The 13228-nt window shown below is 37.8% G+C and overlaps 2 protein-coding genes across 6 annotated transcripts; both read left to right on the forward strand.

Moving 5' to 3' along the window:
• LOC112094478 (nudix hydrolase 23, chloroplastic) lies at positions 1 to 4468 on the forward strand. 5 transcript variants are annotated; one of them, XR_002903547.1, is made up of 9 exons: positions 2 to 483; positions 553 to 684; positions 1801 to 1877; positions 2024 to 2159; positions 2267 to 2407; positions 2514 to 2572; positions 3423 to 3490; positions 3795 to 3889; positions 4133 to 4202. XR_002903547.1 is itself a non-coding variant. In XM_024175425.1 (8 exons), the coding sequence occupies exons 1-7, from the start codon at positions 244 to 246 to the stop codon at positions 3481 to 3483; spliced, it is 846 nt and encodes a 281-aa protein (XP_024031193.1). In that variant the 5' UTR covers positions 2 to 243; the 3' UTR covers positions 3484 to 3490; positions 4133 to 4210. The 5 variants fall into 5 exon arrangements, 3 of the variants coding, with proteins under 3 accessions (XP_024031192.1, XP_024031193.1, XP_024031194.1); XR_002903548.1 differs by having other exon boundaries at positions 4139 to 4183; XM_024175425.1 differs by lacking the exon at positions 3795 to 3889 and having other exon boundaries at positions 4133 to 4210.
• An 859-nt stretch (positions 4469 to 5327) lies between these two features.
• On the forward strand, positions 5328 to 13019 carry LOC21410621 (metal tolerance protein C2). Its single transcript, XM_024175380.1, has 10 exons — positions 5328 to 5952; positions 6063 to 6171; positions 6313 to 6352; positions 9911 to 9987; positions 11129 to 11217; positions 11773 to 11842; positions 12003 to 12041; positions 12113 to 12263; positions 12370 to 12459; positions 12629 to 13019. The coding sequence occupies exons 1-10, from the start codon at positions 5514 to 5516 to the stop codon at positions 12725 to 12727; spliced, it is 1203 nt and encodes a 400-aa protein (XP_024031148.1). The 5' UTR covers positions 5328 to 5513; the 3' UTR covers positions 12728 to 13019.
• The last annotated feature ends 209 nt before the right edge of the window (positions 13020 to 13228 follow it).

A 13228-nucleotide genomic window follows, 5' to 3' on the forward strand; every position in this document is an offset into this window, starting at 1 on the left:
CTTGGACAAGTAGACAGAAACCCAAACTGTCCGTCTGTAATCTGTATTCTGTATACGCGACGAGTCACAGCAGTATCAGAACTCAGAAGAAGCTCTCTCAAACTCGCCGAGTCTACACGGTCAAAAGGAACGAGACGACCGTTTGTTTGGTGTTGGGCAAAGCAACTTCTTCTCTAAACTATTCACTTTGTCGGATTCAAATTCAATTCTGGTTAAAATCTTGGCAAGGCAAAGCAGAGAAAAATGCTGAAAGCGATTCAGATTCTGGGTTGTTCTTCAGGCTTCGTTTCCCACCACTGGAAACCCCACAACAACAATTTCGGATTCTCCTTCGTTAGAAGATTGCCCACGACTTCTTCTCTCCTGCGCGTGTCCTCCACGCGCCGGAATCCTTGCTTCAGCGCCCATTCCGAGTCCAACCCACGAGACCCTTCTTCTACTTCTTCTTCTTCTTCTTCTTCGTCAGTTTCAGTCAAGTCGGCTGTGAGTTTCTCTCTCTCTCTCTCTCTCTCTCTTAATTTTCTTTTTCTTATGTTTGGTTGATATTTTCAGGGCAATGTTCTAAAGGTCAATTTTTGTCAATGGTGTGGTGGCCCGACGAAGCATGATGTGCCGGAAGGAGAGGAGAAGATTAGAGCCATTTGCACTGTTTGTGGCAAAATCACTTATCAGAACCCGAAAATGGTAACAAAAGAAATGTACTTTTATTTTTATGGTAGATGATTAGTGTTGTTCTTTCTTGGGCAGTTTTTTATCGTTTTAAATCGAATGCTTGTACTTACTATTCAAGTCCCAGAAAATTGTGGAATCATGTGTAACAGATTTTTAATAAGTTCTATAACCAAGTTTTGGTTATATTATGTTGACCTCAGTGACCACTTGAGGTAGCTCAAGTGGTTGGGTGGGTTCGACCCCAATGGTTCCATAGCCCCACACTGTATTAAAAGAAAAAAAAGTTAACCTCAGCGGTTAAATTAAGTTGCAAAATATGTCTTCAAGACTTTCATTCTATGATGGAGTAACAGTAAGGGGAGTGGAGTATAGGTTATGCATGGCTTCATTCCTATGATGAGATTAAAGATTTTGAATCAAGTTGTATCTTATACCCCACCTAAGGCTAGACTGGTTGAAGTTATCAGTTTTTTATGTTTTTTTCAAAAGCATTAGGAGAAACGAAGGGTTTGTTTCATAGAAGGGAAAAGTAGGAGAGATAGGGATAAGCGGATTAGTGGATGGATTTTCGGACCTGTCATTGTTTGGTAGAAGGGAAAAGAGAAGGGAATTGATTGGGTGAGAGATTTCAAATCCTTCAGACAACCTCAATTTTAATGGAGAGATTAGGGGAGGGAATCTGTACCAAAGATAATAAGAGAAAGGTCCTCTCTTTGCTCTCCATTTTCCTCACCTAAGTTATTTATCGGTCTTTCACTCTTGCCAAACGAAGCCTAAAGAATTTTCTGGATATGCTAACCTCTTGAATCGTTTCTTTAGTCTATGTCTCGTTCTTTGTACCTAAGTTTGGCTCTCTCCAATTTTAAATTTTGAACGTAGTTCTTCTCACCATTCACAAGTTGCCATCCTATTCTTTCGAAAAGTGTTACATAATATAGGAAATGTGATTTTTAGAAAGACGATTGATAGCTGAGTTTAGAAACAAGGGAGAAGGTTTAATAGGCGTCATATCACATGCTTCTTCTAGTTTTGATTGAAGATAATTCTGTTTTACTCCTTTATTCCAGTCCTTATTCTGATTTTGCTGATAATAATGTAATCAATATTTGTTGACTGTGATACTTATAGGTTGTGGGTTGTCTCATTGAGCACGATAATAAGGTCTTACTTTGCAAGAGGAAGATCCAACCATCATATGGTCTTTGGTATGTCCGGACATAAATGAACTTTCTGTTGGAAATTATCAATGGGAAAATGTATGATTATCGGTTGCTAACATCGTCTAGTTCAGTGTAGCTTCTAGTAATCTTGATAGTCCGTATGATTCTAATTCTTTTATGTTATTGAATAGGACTCTTCCTGCCGGTTACATGGAAATTGGGGAATCAGCTGCAGAAGGGGCAATCAGGGAGACCTGGGAAGAAGCATGTGCAGAAGTGGAAATGCTATCGCCTTTTGCTCAATTGGACATCCCTTTAATTGGCCAGGTGTGGGAGAAGATCTCTTTACTGTTTCTTATTCCTCTGTGATTTCTTCTTCACTTTTTTAAAGAGGTTTATGTGTGTTTTTTTTTTGGCTTTTATTTATGGAACAGACTTATATAATCTTCTTAGCAAAGTTGAAGAAACCACAGTTTGCACCAGGACCCGAATCATCAGAATGCCGGCTTTTTGCACTTGATGATATACCCTTTAATTCTCTGGCATTTTCGTCTATGTTGGTTACCTTAAATTTGGTATGACATCTCTTTTGAGTGCTGAAATGTGTAGAATTTATTCCAGTTACCACCAGATAGATGTACTTAGCCGCTCATGATGTTATATGTTCCGCCGTGGCTGCAGTATGTCCAAGATGTTAGGGCTGGAAGACTTAACTTCCACTACGGTACTATCAACAAAAGGTAATGTCAATTTATGTTTCTACTTGAAGATAAAGAAAGCATCTAAGCATAATCAAAACGGCTTGTCGCCACTATTTGGGGTTGGATTTGTGATTATTCTGGTGTAATGATGATTTGTATCAATAATTTTCCTACTATTGAAAAATGAGAGAGTATTGCTATATAGCTCTGCGGAGCTGCAACTCCTCAAGACACACTGGTGGGCCCCACAAGGGGATGGGGCCCACCACTTTGTTTATGCAGAGTTGTGGCTCCGCGGAGCCTATTATCATTTTTGAAAATGAAAACATTACTGAAAGAATCTATCTTAAATGGAAGTGCTCCGTAATCTCTGACTCTGAATGTCTTGGGGCAGGTGCTCTGGACGTAGAGAAGTGGTACTGATAGTTGTGGACCGTGGAATTTGAAGAAACTTATTATCTTTATTTTTTTCCCGTGAAAGAATGGAAAATCATATTTTCTTGCGTCCAATTTCGTAAAACTAATAATTGGATATATTTGATATAAAAATGCTCAGTTACGAAGAGAAAGGAAGAAGGTTTTAGGTTTTTGTTATAAAAAAGCAGAGGATTGTAGTCGTTAATGTAGTTTTGGTTTTGAGACTTTGAGAGTTAAGGGAGCTGAGAATTTACCAAGCTTCTACGTGGAGGTGAAAACTAGTAACCTGCGCTTAAAGCTTCTAACTATAATTAATCTTATTGCTCACTCTTAAAACTTTGAAATGGGACTGGTGAGTTTTATGGGATCATTTCTCCTTAATTTTTTTTTTTTTTTTTTAATAAAAAAACTTGGTGTCATTGATATTACTGAGTTATTATTGTCTTTGTACTTTTCTAATTGTTGTTGTCAGGCCCGGGACGAGTCCATCTGATATTCACGCCTTTACTCTGGATTATCATCTGCAATCCTGACTTGATGGTAATTCTCTTACTTATCATGTAAAGTAGGAAAGGCGGAATGCAGAATGATGTATCAATGAGGAGGACCGCAATCTTTTCATTCTTTCTTTAAGCCTTTAATTTCTTTACTTTCTCATCCAACCTAGACTTGCTGTTCTAAATTCTAATTCCTCAAATAAGCATAGATGATAACTTTTTCGCTGTGGGTTTTAACAATTTTTAACGAGGCGTCTTCTTTGCGGTCTACTCACAGGAAGATTTAGAGCTAGCGTTAAACTTTGAGTTTTACCAAATAAAGTCTTAACGAGGCATCTTCTCTGCAGTCTACTCACAGGAAGATTTGGACCTTGCACTCCACCTGTTGGCTCTTTTCGGTTTATATCTAGCTAGCCTTTTTGTTTTCGTGGATTTTCATCTTGTAAGCCGTTTTGGCCTTATTTTGATTCCTAAAAGTCTTTTAACTTCAAATTTTTCTTATCATTTAATGAAGTTGATGATCCGGGTAGAAAAGGGGTTGCTCCTTTGGTGCTAACATCGTTGGGATATAAACAGTTGGCTATGCATCTTTAGTTAAAGAAAAATAATAATACATAAACAATGCTTTTCCTTTTTCGTTATTATAAAATCACATTCTGGCTACTTATGCCTAATGTTATTCTAGTTGCAGAACTCAGCTGTGCATGGAATTCAGAATTAAAGCTCGGAAGAAAGTTGGTGTACATCTACCGCACGAGAGGACAAAAAGCCGATATCTTGGTCCAACTCTGGAATGTGGAAACCATTGGAACTTGGGTTCTGATATACAAGACAAGGCAGTTTGATCAAATTCAACCAGCCACTTGGTGATCATTTTCTGTGTTACCTTCCCCTTGGAAGGAAAAGGACAGAAGTTGTATGTGAGGATTGGGAGGAGATGTAACTGTAAACAAGGATTGAGACAATTGATAGAAAAATTCATTGCAAATAAAACTTTTTGTTGCTCTCTTTATTAAGATTTCTTTTCACCTGATAAAATAGGTCTTCTTTTAGAATTTACTTGAAAAAAAAAAAAAAAAAAATGACATGGTTGCTGTGTTATTTTTCAAGCATATCTGCCGCTTTCTTCCAGAGCCTGAGAGCTAAGAAGTCATGGGTTCGAGCTGGGATTGCCGCGGTGGTCGGAATACATGGGTAATTCACTTTGAGAGGGATCAATATGTCGTGTAGAAAAAAAGCCTTGCTTTCACGAAATTATATGAGTACGTCACTTTCTGTCCCATAAACAAAGAAAAAGCTCATCTGTTTTTTTCAAAGAATTTTATGATAGGGGATGAATTGAGAATTATATAAATTAAGAAGAAATAATTTAACAAAATTTAATAATGATTTAATGGTTTTGAATTATATCTTGTTAGTCACTTCTTACAACGCCACGCGACTAATAAAAGAAATGCAAAGAGTCAAAAAAGAAAAAAGGGAATTATATCTTGATCAGTATGATATCGAAATTATTGAGAATTTATAGTTAGACCTAACTTGATAGAATTTCTTCTTATAAGATCAAATTTGGGACCATTGGAGATATTTAGTTGAAAGATTCAAACTATTATTTAAATCATGATTTATAATTTGTTATAGTATTTTTTCTTATAAAAAATACACATAAATAAAAAATAATTCTATCATATAATTCTAATTCATAAACTAAATGTGTGAATAGCGCTAATCTAGTCCTCCCAACATTGGGTCAGGCCCAGCCCACACGTTCATTAAAGGGTTTTTTTTTTTTTTTTTTTTTTTTTTTTTTTTTTTTTTTTTCACAACGAGGGAAAAATCCTACTCCATTTCTTGACTTCGCAGTTTCCAGTCCTCTCTCTTTGCGCCATCTCTCTCTCTCTCTCTCTCTCTCTCTCTCTTCGATTTACAGCTTCGTGCGTATATCGATTTGTACATCTCCTTGGAAATTAGGGTTCATAATCATGAATCTCTGAAATCTGATCGGAGTCAGAGCTCTCGAGTTCCTGAAAGTTTGGAATCTGGTAGGGACGGCTGTTCGGGAGAAAATGGAGAAGAAAGATTCCTTCAACTACCGGGCCAGACCAGAAACCGAGCGCCAGAGCTCCTTCAATGGCGATTTCGGCCTCGGAGTCAGCGATCGGAGATTCGCCTTCTCGCGCCAAGCTTCGTTTCAGCAACACCACCACGAACCTCGCACGCCGATCTCCAACAGCCTCAACGACGGCTGCGCGAGGTCTTTCCTTTCTCGGACCGTCTCCAGTATCGATATCCCGCCGCAGGCCTACGCGGAGGAAGAAAATGTGAAATTTTTCGGCGAACGTGAAGTTTCCGGCGAGAAATTCTCGGTTCTGTTGCTCTTGGCTTCGGTGTTTCGAACCATGAGGTCCGGGAATAGGTATATGAAGAGGCTGTTTGTGTTGATTTCGCTTAATGTGGCGTATTCGACCGCGGAGTTGTGTATTGGCCTTTTGACGGGTCGTGTTGGTACGAAATTGGCAATTCTTTTTCAACTAATTTTTGTAATTATTATTGTTTTATATGTTTTCTATTGTTGAATTTTGTGGCTTTTGTGGGATTTTATATCATATTTTTAGGATTGGTGTCCGATGCGTTTCATTTAACATTCGGCTGTGGCCTGTTGACGTTCTCATTGTTTGCCATGGCTGCTTCTCGAGGAAAGCCTGATGGAATTTACACTTATGGGTAATATTAATTTCTCTGACCCGTGAATATTTCTTGAATTGTTAAATATTTGTTGGGTTGGCTAAATGAAGCTGCTTTATGTACCATTTCGTTGAGCAACAATTTTGGGTTTAACAGTAATCTGACTATTCTCTACTCCAGGTATAAGCGGCTTGAGGTTTTGTCTGCATTTACCAATGCTGTAAGTATTTCGCGTTTTACCTAAGATCTGCACTCCTTTCCTGTCTCTTTTAATATGGGAATATGGCAACTATTGTGTTGTTCGAAATTATGCTATATGAGTGTAGAGATATACTGCTATTAAGATCTTGTGAATTGAAAAGAAAATGAAACTATAGTTATCCATAGTTCGAGGCTCAAGGCTCAATAGTATGTATTTCTTGTCTAAAACCGGTGAAAAAGCTTTAAATGGTTAAAATATTTGTTAAATATCTGGTTGTAGGACAAATTATAAAACATACCCGGTGGTCAACTTGCAATTGCCTTGATTTTGAATTTTCTTGGTTTTTGCAATTGCCTTGGTCAACATACCCGGTGGTTTGCAATTCCCTTGGTTTTTGCACATTCATGGACGTGTGCAAGGGGCAGAGCTAGCCCATGATAGGAAAATTCGTTTAGGTAGTTGGAATGTAGGTTCTTTAACTGGTAAATTTATGGAGTTAGTAGATGTTATGGTAAGAAGAAGAATTAACATTTTATGCTTACAGGAAACGAAGTGGACAGGAAAGAAAGCAAAGGAGATTGAAAATTTAGGACACAAGATATGGTATACAGGTTGGGAAAGGAATCGCAATGGAGTTGGTATTCTAGTGGACAAAACTGTAAATGATGATGTAGTTGAGATTAAGCGAATAGGGGATAGAATTATTATGCTCAAATTGGTACTAGGAAATAAGTCCATCTATGTAATTAGTGCTTACGCTCCACAAATAGGATTGGATGTGGAAACTAAAGTCAAGTTTTGGGAAGACATGGATGACTTAGTGTGTCGTATAGGCAATGAGGATAGCATTTTCATTGGAGGAGATTTCAATGGGCATGTTGGTAAGGATAGGGAAAATTTCGAAAGGATCCATGGTGGTTTTGGTTTTGGAGCTCGAAACGAAGAAGGGAAATCTATTTTGGAATTTGCGTTGGGACATGATTTTATCATAACAAACACATTTTTCAAGAAAAGAGATTCTCATTTGATAACTTTTAAGAATGGAAGGAACTTAAGCCAGATAGATTATTTTCTCACTAGGTATAGAGATCATTCTTTATATAAGAATTGTAAAGTAATTCTTGGAGAAGTACTAGTCACCCAACATAGGTTAGTGATCTTAGATGTGAGCATTAAGCTTTGCTATAAAAGGATTAAGATAAACCACCTCCCACGAACTCGTTGGTGGCATTTGAAGGGAATAAAGCAATTGGCCTTTAAAGAGAAGTTGTTAAATGAGGCTACTTGGTCATATGTAGGTGATGTAAATACTATGTGGGATGCCATGGCCAGCTGCATTAGAAAAGTGGCAAAGGAGGTACTAGGGGAATCTAGAGGTAAAGGCCTCCCTGAGAAAGAAACCTGGTGGTGGAGTGAGGAAGTTCAAAAGGCTATTAGGACCAAGAGGGATTAATATAGAGACTTACCAAAGCGTAAGGAGGTTGAAACTTTTAATAAGTACAAAGAAGCGAAGAAAGAAGCTAAGCAAGCAGTTGGTAAGGCTTGTTCTACTTACTTAGATGAGGTATATAGGAAACTTGGGACTAGAGAAGGAGAGAAGGATATATATAAACTAGCTAAGATAAGAGAAATGAAGTGTCATGACCTAAATAAAGTGAGGTGTGTTAAGGATGATACGGATCAAGTTCTGACAAGAGATAAAGATATTAGGGAAAGGTTGAGGAGTTACTTTGAGAAGCTTTATAATGATGATCATGCGATAGAGTTTGACAATTTTAGGTCACAAGGAGAACCTAATGTGATGTATACAAGAGGAATCAGAGTTTCAGAAGTTAAAACTGCACTACGGAAGATGAAAAATGGGAAGGCATGTGGGCCAGATGATATTCCAATAGAGGTTTGGATAACGTTAGGAGATGTTGGAATTGTGTGGCTCACTAAGCTTTTTAATGAGATACTAAAGAAGAAGCATATGCCTGATGCATGGAGGAAAATTATTCTTGTCCCCATCTTCAAGAATAAAAGAGATGTGATGAATTGTAACAATTATAGGGGCATAAAGTTAATAAGCCATACTATGAAACTTTGGGAGAGAGTTGTCGAAAGGAGATTAAGGGCCACAACTACCATCTCACGTAATCAATTTGGCTTCATGCCAGACAGATCAACCACGTAAGCCATTTTTCTTCTTAGGATGCTGATGGAAAGGTACAGAGAAACCAAGACGGATTTACATATGGTGTTTATAGATTTAGAAAAGACGTGATAGGGTGCCGATGGATGTTTTATGGTGGGTGCTAGAAAAGAGAGGAGTGCATGTGAGGTATATTAAGGTAATTAAGGACATGTACAATGGGGTGATCACGAGTGTGAGAATTGCTGGAGGCTACACGACAGAGTTCCCCATTCGGATCAGCCTTCATCAAGGATCTGCTCTTAGTCCTTATCTTTTCACCATCGTGATGGATGAGCTGTCAAGAGAAATCCAAGATAGAGTTCCTTAGTGTATGCTTTTTGCGAATGATATAGTTTTAGTTGATGAACATAGGGAAAGAGTTAACCATAAGTTAGAACTGTGGAAACAGAGTTAGAACTGTGGAGACAGACTCTCGAGATGAAAGGATTTAAGTTAAGTAGGACGAAAACTGAATACATGCATTGTAATCAGAGTGATAGAATTTCTTTAGATGGTGTGGAGATTGGGGCTTCTAGGAAGTTTAGGTACCTTGGTTCTATAGTGCAGCACGAATGAGATATAGAAGAGGATATTCAACATATGATTAAGGCAGGGTGAGTTAAGTGTAAGAATGCTACGGGAGTTTTATGTGACGGCAAGATGCCTATTAACTTAAAAGGAAAGTTCTATAGGACTGTAATCTGCCCAGTTATGTTATATAGTAGTGAATGTTGGGCTATTAAGAGACAACATATATCTAAGATGAGTAGCAGAAATGCATATGTTAAGATGGATGAGTGGCCATACGAGAATGGACCGCATAAAGAATGAAGTTATTCGTAGTAAAGTAGGTGTAGCACCAATAGAAGATAAGGTGTGCGAAGGCTGCTTGAGGTGGTTCGGGCATGTCCAACGTAGACCGTTAGAAGCACCAGTTCGTGCTTGGGAGGATATTCTTTTGCCTAATACTAGGAGAGGGAGGGGTAGACCAAGAATTACTTATACCGAAGTCATTAGCAAAAACATTCTAGATCTAGGCTTTCAGGAAAGTATAATTTCGAACAGAGAGCTGTATGGAAAAGTGAAATCTATATAGCCGACCCCAATTAAGTTGGGATTAAGGCTTGTTATTATTGTTGTTGTTGTTTGCTTTAGTTCTAGATCAACGTGTTGCACGGCCTACTTGTAATAAGTTCTTTTTTTTAAGATGAAATTAATTTCGTCTCATTTCATTCATTTTTGAAGATCATGTTCCGTGTGTAAAAAAATCCTTTTTTACTGATAATTGAAGTAATTTTCTCCCGTGTTTGTTGCTTCGTTTGGGCTAATATATGAACTTGTTGAATTCTTCTGTGTGTAGCTAATATATGAACTTGTTGAATTCTTCTGTGTGTAGACAGCTGTTTCTTCTGTTTATGGCATTCTCTCTGGCAGTGGAAGCACTTCATGCATTCATAGAAGATGAATCTGAACACAAGTAAGTTGGCCATGCTAACCCTCCAAGGGTCTTTATCTTTGATTATGCTATGGACACTTTTTTTTCCACGCCTTCTATTACGTTCCAAATACTTAGATTCCTGGGTTCATACTGTCCTCTTTGCTTTCATTATTCTTCTTGCCAAATGATTTGGTTTTTCTTTCTTTCGTTGTTCATTGTTAGTAATTACTTGCTTTTGGCTTGGAAACTGGTAAGCACACGCTAGGAATAACAAGAATCAATAGATACAACAAGAAATCAAGAAGGAATTAGACTGAAAAACACTTTGTATTGATACTGGTTTTTCCCAAGCACCGTTACAAGCTCGCATGGACGTTCAAGAGGTCCAGCTCTCTCCCCTTTACAATCACTCCTGTGGACGTCGGTGTCGGAAGCGTGATGATATGTTAGGATCCTGGTTGAGTCCCACATTGTCAAAGTATGGACTTAGCATGTGGGTTTATAACCACTTGGGCACCCTCTCCCTACAAGCTAGCTTTTGGAGATGAGTTCTACCCAAAGGTTATAACAATTGGTATCAGAGCATGCTCCTCCTCAGGCCCACGTTGCGGAAGGGGCGACCTGGAAAGACCAGAGTGGGCCGCCGTGGGCGTCGGTGTCGGAAGCGTGGTGGTATGTTATGATCCTAGTTGAATCCCACATTATTAAAATATGGGCTTAGCATGTGGGTTTATAACCACTTGAGCACCCTCTTCCTACAAGCTAACTTTTAGGGATGAGTTCTACCCAAAGGTTATAACAGAAACATGTTTAGAGCCATCTTTATTTTTATTCATTGACAGATATAAAGAAACTGAAGTCATAAATATTTTGGGAAACAGCATATGCTAAATTGCTCGTGTACTGCATGCTTGTTTACTTAGCATACACAAACAAATTTGAGTAGGAGTTTTAGAAGTCATTACATTTTAGTCAGTCTGTGGTTCCGGTTTAGTTGCTCAATGTGAGTGAGTTTTAGTTGTGGAAAATTTTATCTGTGCATGGAGCAAGCATTTAGTTTCTGAACAACGAGGGGTGGATTTATTATTATACTTTGAAGTTTGTATTTTTCCATTTTGTTGCTTTGGTTTATTTTGATGCAAGAATTCTGTCTAGCTGTTAATTGTAACTCAATCTGTAGGCATTACTTGATTGTTTCGGCAGTGACGAATCTACTGGTGAACCTTATTGGTGTCTGGTTCTTCAGGCATTACGCGCGTATAAATCTTAGTAAGTTCCTCAGGCAGCGCGACATTTTTTTTCCCTTTTTCTTTTTCTTAAGTTTTTTAATTCAGTGAGGATACTTTTGTGGTCCATTGTCTGAACCTGCTTTTCTTCTCGGCATTTTGAACTTTGCTTTCCCTTTTATTTGATCCACTACTTGAAAAGCTATGTTCTACTGAACGAGCTACTTTTGGGTTTAAGTAAGCAACAGATTATGTATATGTACTCTTTCCTCACGTCACAGCTATGTTTCTTGAAGTAAAATTTATCTAGGCCCGCCCATTTCATCTCTTTACCACCTAAGCCAATGCCTAAGTTTTCTGTTGAAATCTAGTCCCTGAGAAACTTCAGAAATCAAATAATGCAAGTGCACTCCTAAAATACGTGGCACTAGGATCCAGATAGTAAGTAGTTTATTATTGTTTAAAACTGAGCCATTACTATTTGTTTGCCGGCACTTTCGTTTAAGTTATTCCCATAACCAAACAAACAAACCCTTCTTGCTCTTGCATCTTATGTTAAAGATGGTGGTTTTCTTATTCCCTTATGTATCTTCTGCAGCATACAGAAAGGCTGAAGATATGAATTACCATTCAGTTTGCCTGCACGTTCTTGCAGATTCCATTCGCAGGTATAACATACTACCTTGGTGTCCATCTCTCTCTCTCTTTATCTCTCTACAATCAAAAGTGGCTTCCATGGACGAATGATTCATGAATTCACCTCCTTTGTATTAATTTTACTTCGCACACATATCTATCTGAAGTTGGTTTGTGTCAATTGTGTCTCAGTGCAGGTTTGATATTGGCATCCTGGTTATTATCTCTCGGGTAATTTCTGCTTCATTTGCAGTCTCCAACATCTTGTTATTTTCCTCCCTCATTTTTACCTCTTTTTGCAGGGTTCAAAATGCTGAAGTTTTGTGTTTAGGTATAGTTTCAGTTGCAGTTTTTATGCTTGTCATGCCACTCTTCAGAGCAACTGGTGGTATCTTGCTCCAAATGGCTCCACCAAGCATTCCACCTTCTGCATTAACTAAATGCTGGAGACAGGTGATTTTTTTGTATTTCTACCTAATCCTATACTAAATACCATATTGTAGAAGTAACGGGTTTTAATTTATTTGTTCTTAACATAATTCTTAATATTCTGGTTTAGATTACATCCCACGAAGAGGTATCTGAAGTTTCTCAAGCTCGGTTTTGGGAATTGGTTCCGGGTCATGTTGTTGGTTCACTCTCAATACAGGTGACGTAATTAAAAATACCGCTTATATGTGTTCAATAATAATGCTGATTGCAGAATTATTTATGATATTCCTCATCTTGATTATAAGCTCGTTTAGTGATTTGCTAGTTTGCTCTTGAAACACTTAAAATGAAATTGAATGGCTGATTTTGATAATTAATGCTTGCAGGCAAAAAAAGGGATGGATGAGCGACCAATTCTTCAATATGTGCATGGTTTGTACCACGAATTGGGCATACATGATTTGACGTTGCAAGTCGATGTCTGAGTTCTTTTTCTCTTTTCTACTTTTCCTGATCATTCGTAAAAATAGTTATTAATTTAATTCTGGCGTAAACGCTTTTTCTTTTTTCTTTTAGTTTTTATAGTGAGAAGGGATCTGGTCTAGAAAGTAGAAATTCCAAATTTGTTATCTCCTACCGTGGTGTTTTCCCGTAAGGGGATTAAGAAATTTAAGGTAGGGTCATGTATTTATTGTAGAGTATCATTTCTGATGTTGAAACTTGGATTCATCTTGAGATTGATAGTAATAGTTTTATCTCTGCTTATTATTTATTAAAGTTGCCTTGGTATTGGATGAAAATTCGTCAAGTTTCTTATCTTTTCTTCTGAGGTGAATGTCCTTTCTTTTATCTCTGTTCATTTATGCACAAAATGTAAAACTAAATTGGATGGGATGGCAAAAGAAATGCAGTTATAGAAAATTACTGGCAGTTGTGTGAATTTTGAAACACTCGTGCAAAATTTCTGTTGCCTTCTGTAAAGATTC

Source organism: Morus notabilis, unplaced genomic scaffold, assembly GCF_000414095.1.
Source record: "Morus notabilis unplaced genomic scaffold, ASM41409v2 Scaffold78, whole genome shotgun sequence".
Lineage (NCBI taxonomy): Eukaryota > Viridiplantae > Streptophyta > Magnoliopsida > Rosales > Moraceae > Morus > Morus notabilis.

Coding starts and splice junctions, on each gene's coding strand:
- LOC21410621 (XM_024175380.1), top strand. CDS start 5,514: ATGGAGAAGAAAGATTCCTTCAACTACCGGGCCAGACCAGAAACCGAG. Junction 11,843..12,002: donor CTTGCAGATTCCATTCGCAG/GTATAACATACT, acceptor ATTGTGTCTCAG/TGCAGGTTTGATATTGGCAT. Junction 12,264..12,369: donor TAACTAAATGCTGGAGACAG/GTGATTTTTTTG, acceptor ATTCTGGTTTAG/ATTACATCCCACGAAGAGGT.
- LOC112094478 (XM_024175424.1), top strand. CDS start 244: ATGCTGAAAGCGATTCAGATTCTGGGTTGTTCTTCAGGCTTCGTTTCC. Junction 1,878..2,023: donor CAACCATCATATGGTCTTTG/GTATGTCCGGAC, acceptor GTTATTGAATAG/GACTCTTCCTGCCGGTTACA. Junction 2,408..2,513: donor TGTTGGTTACCTTAAATTTG/GTATGACATCTC, acceptor CCGTGGCTGCAG/TATGTCCAAGATGTTAGGGC.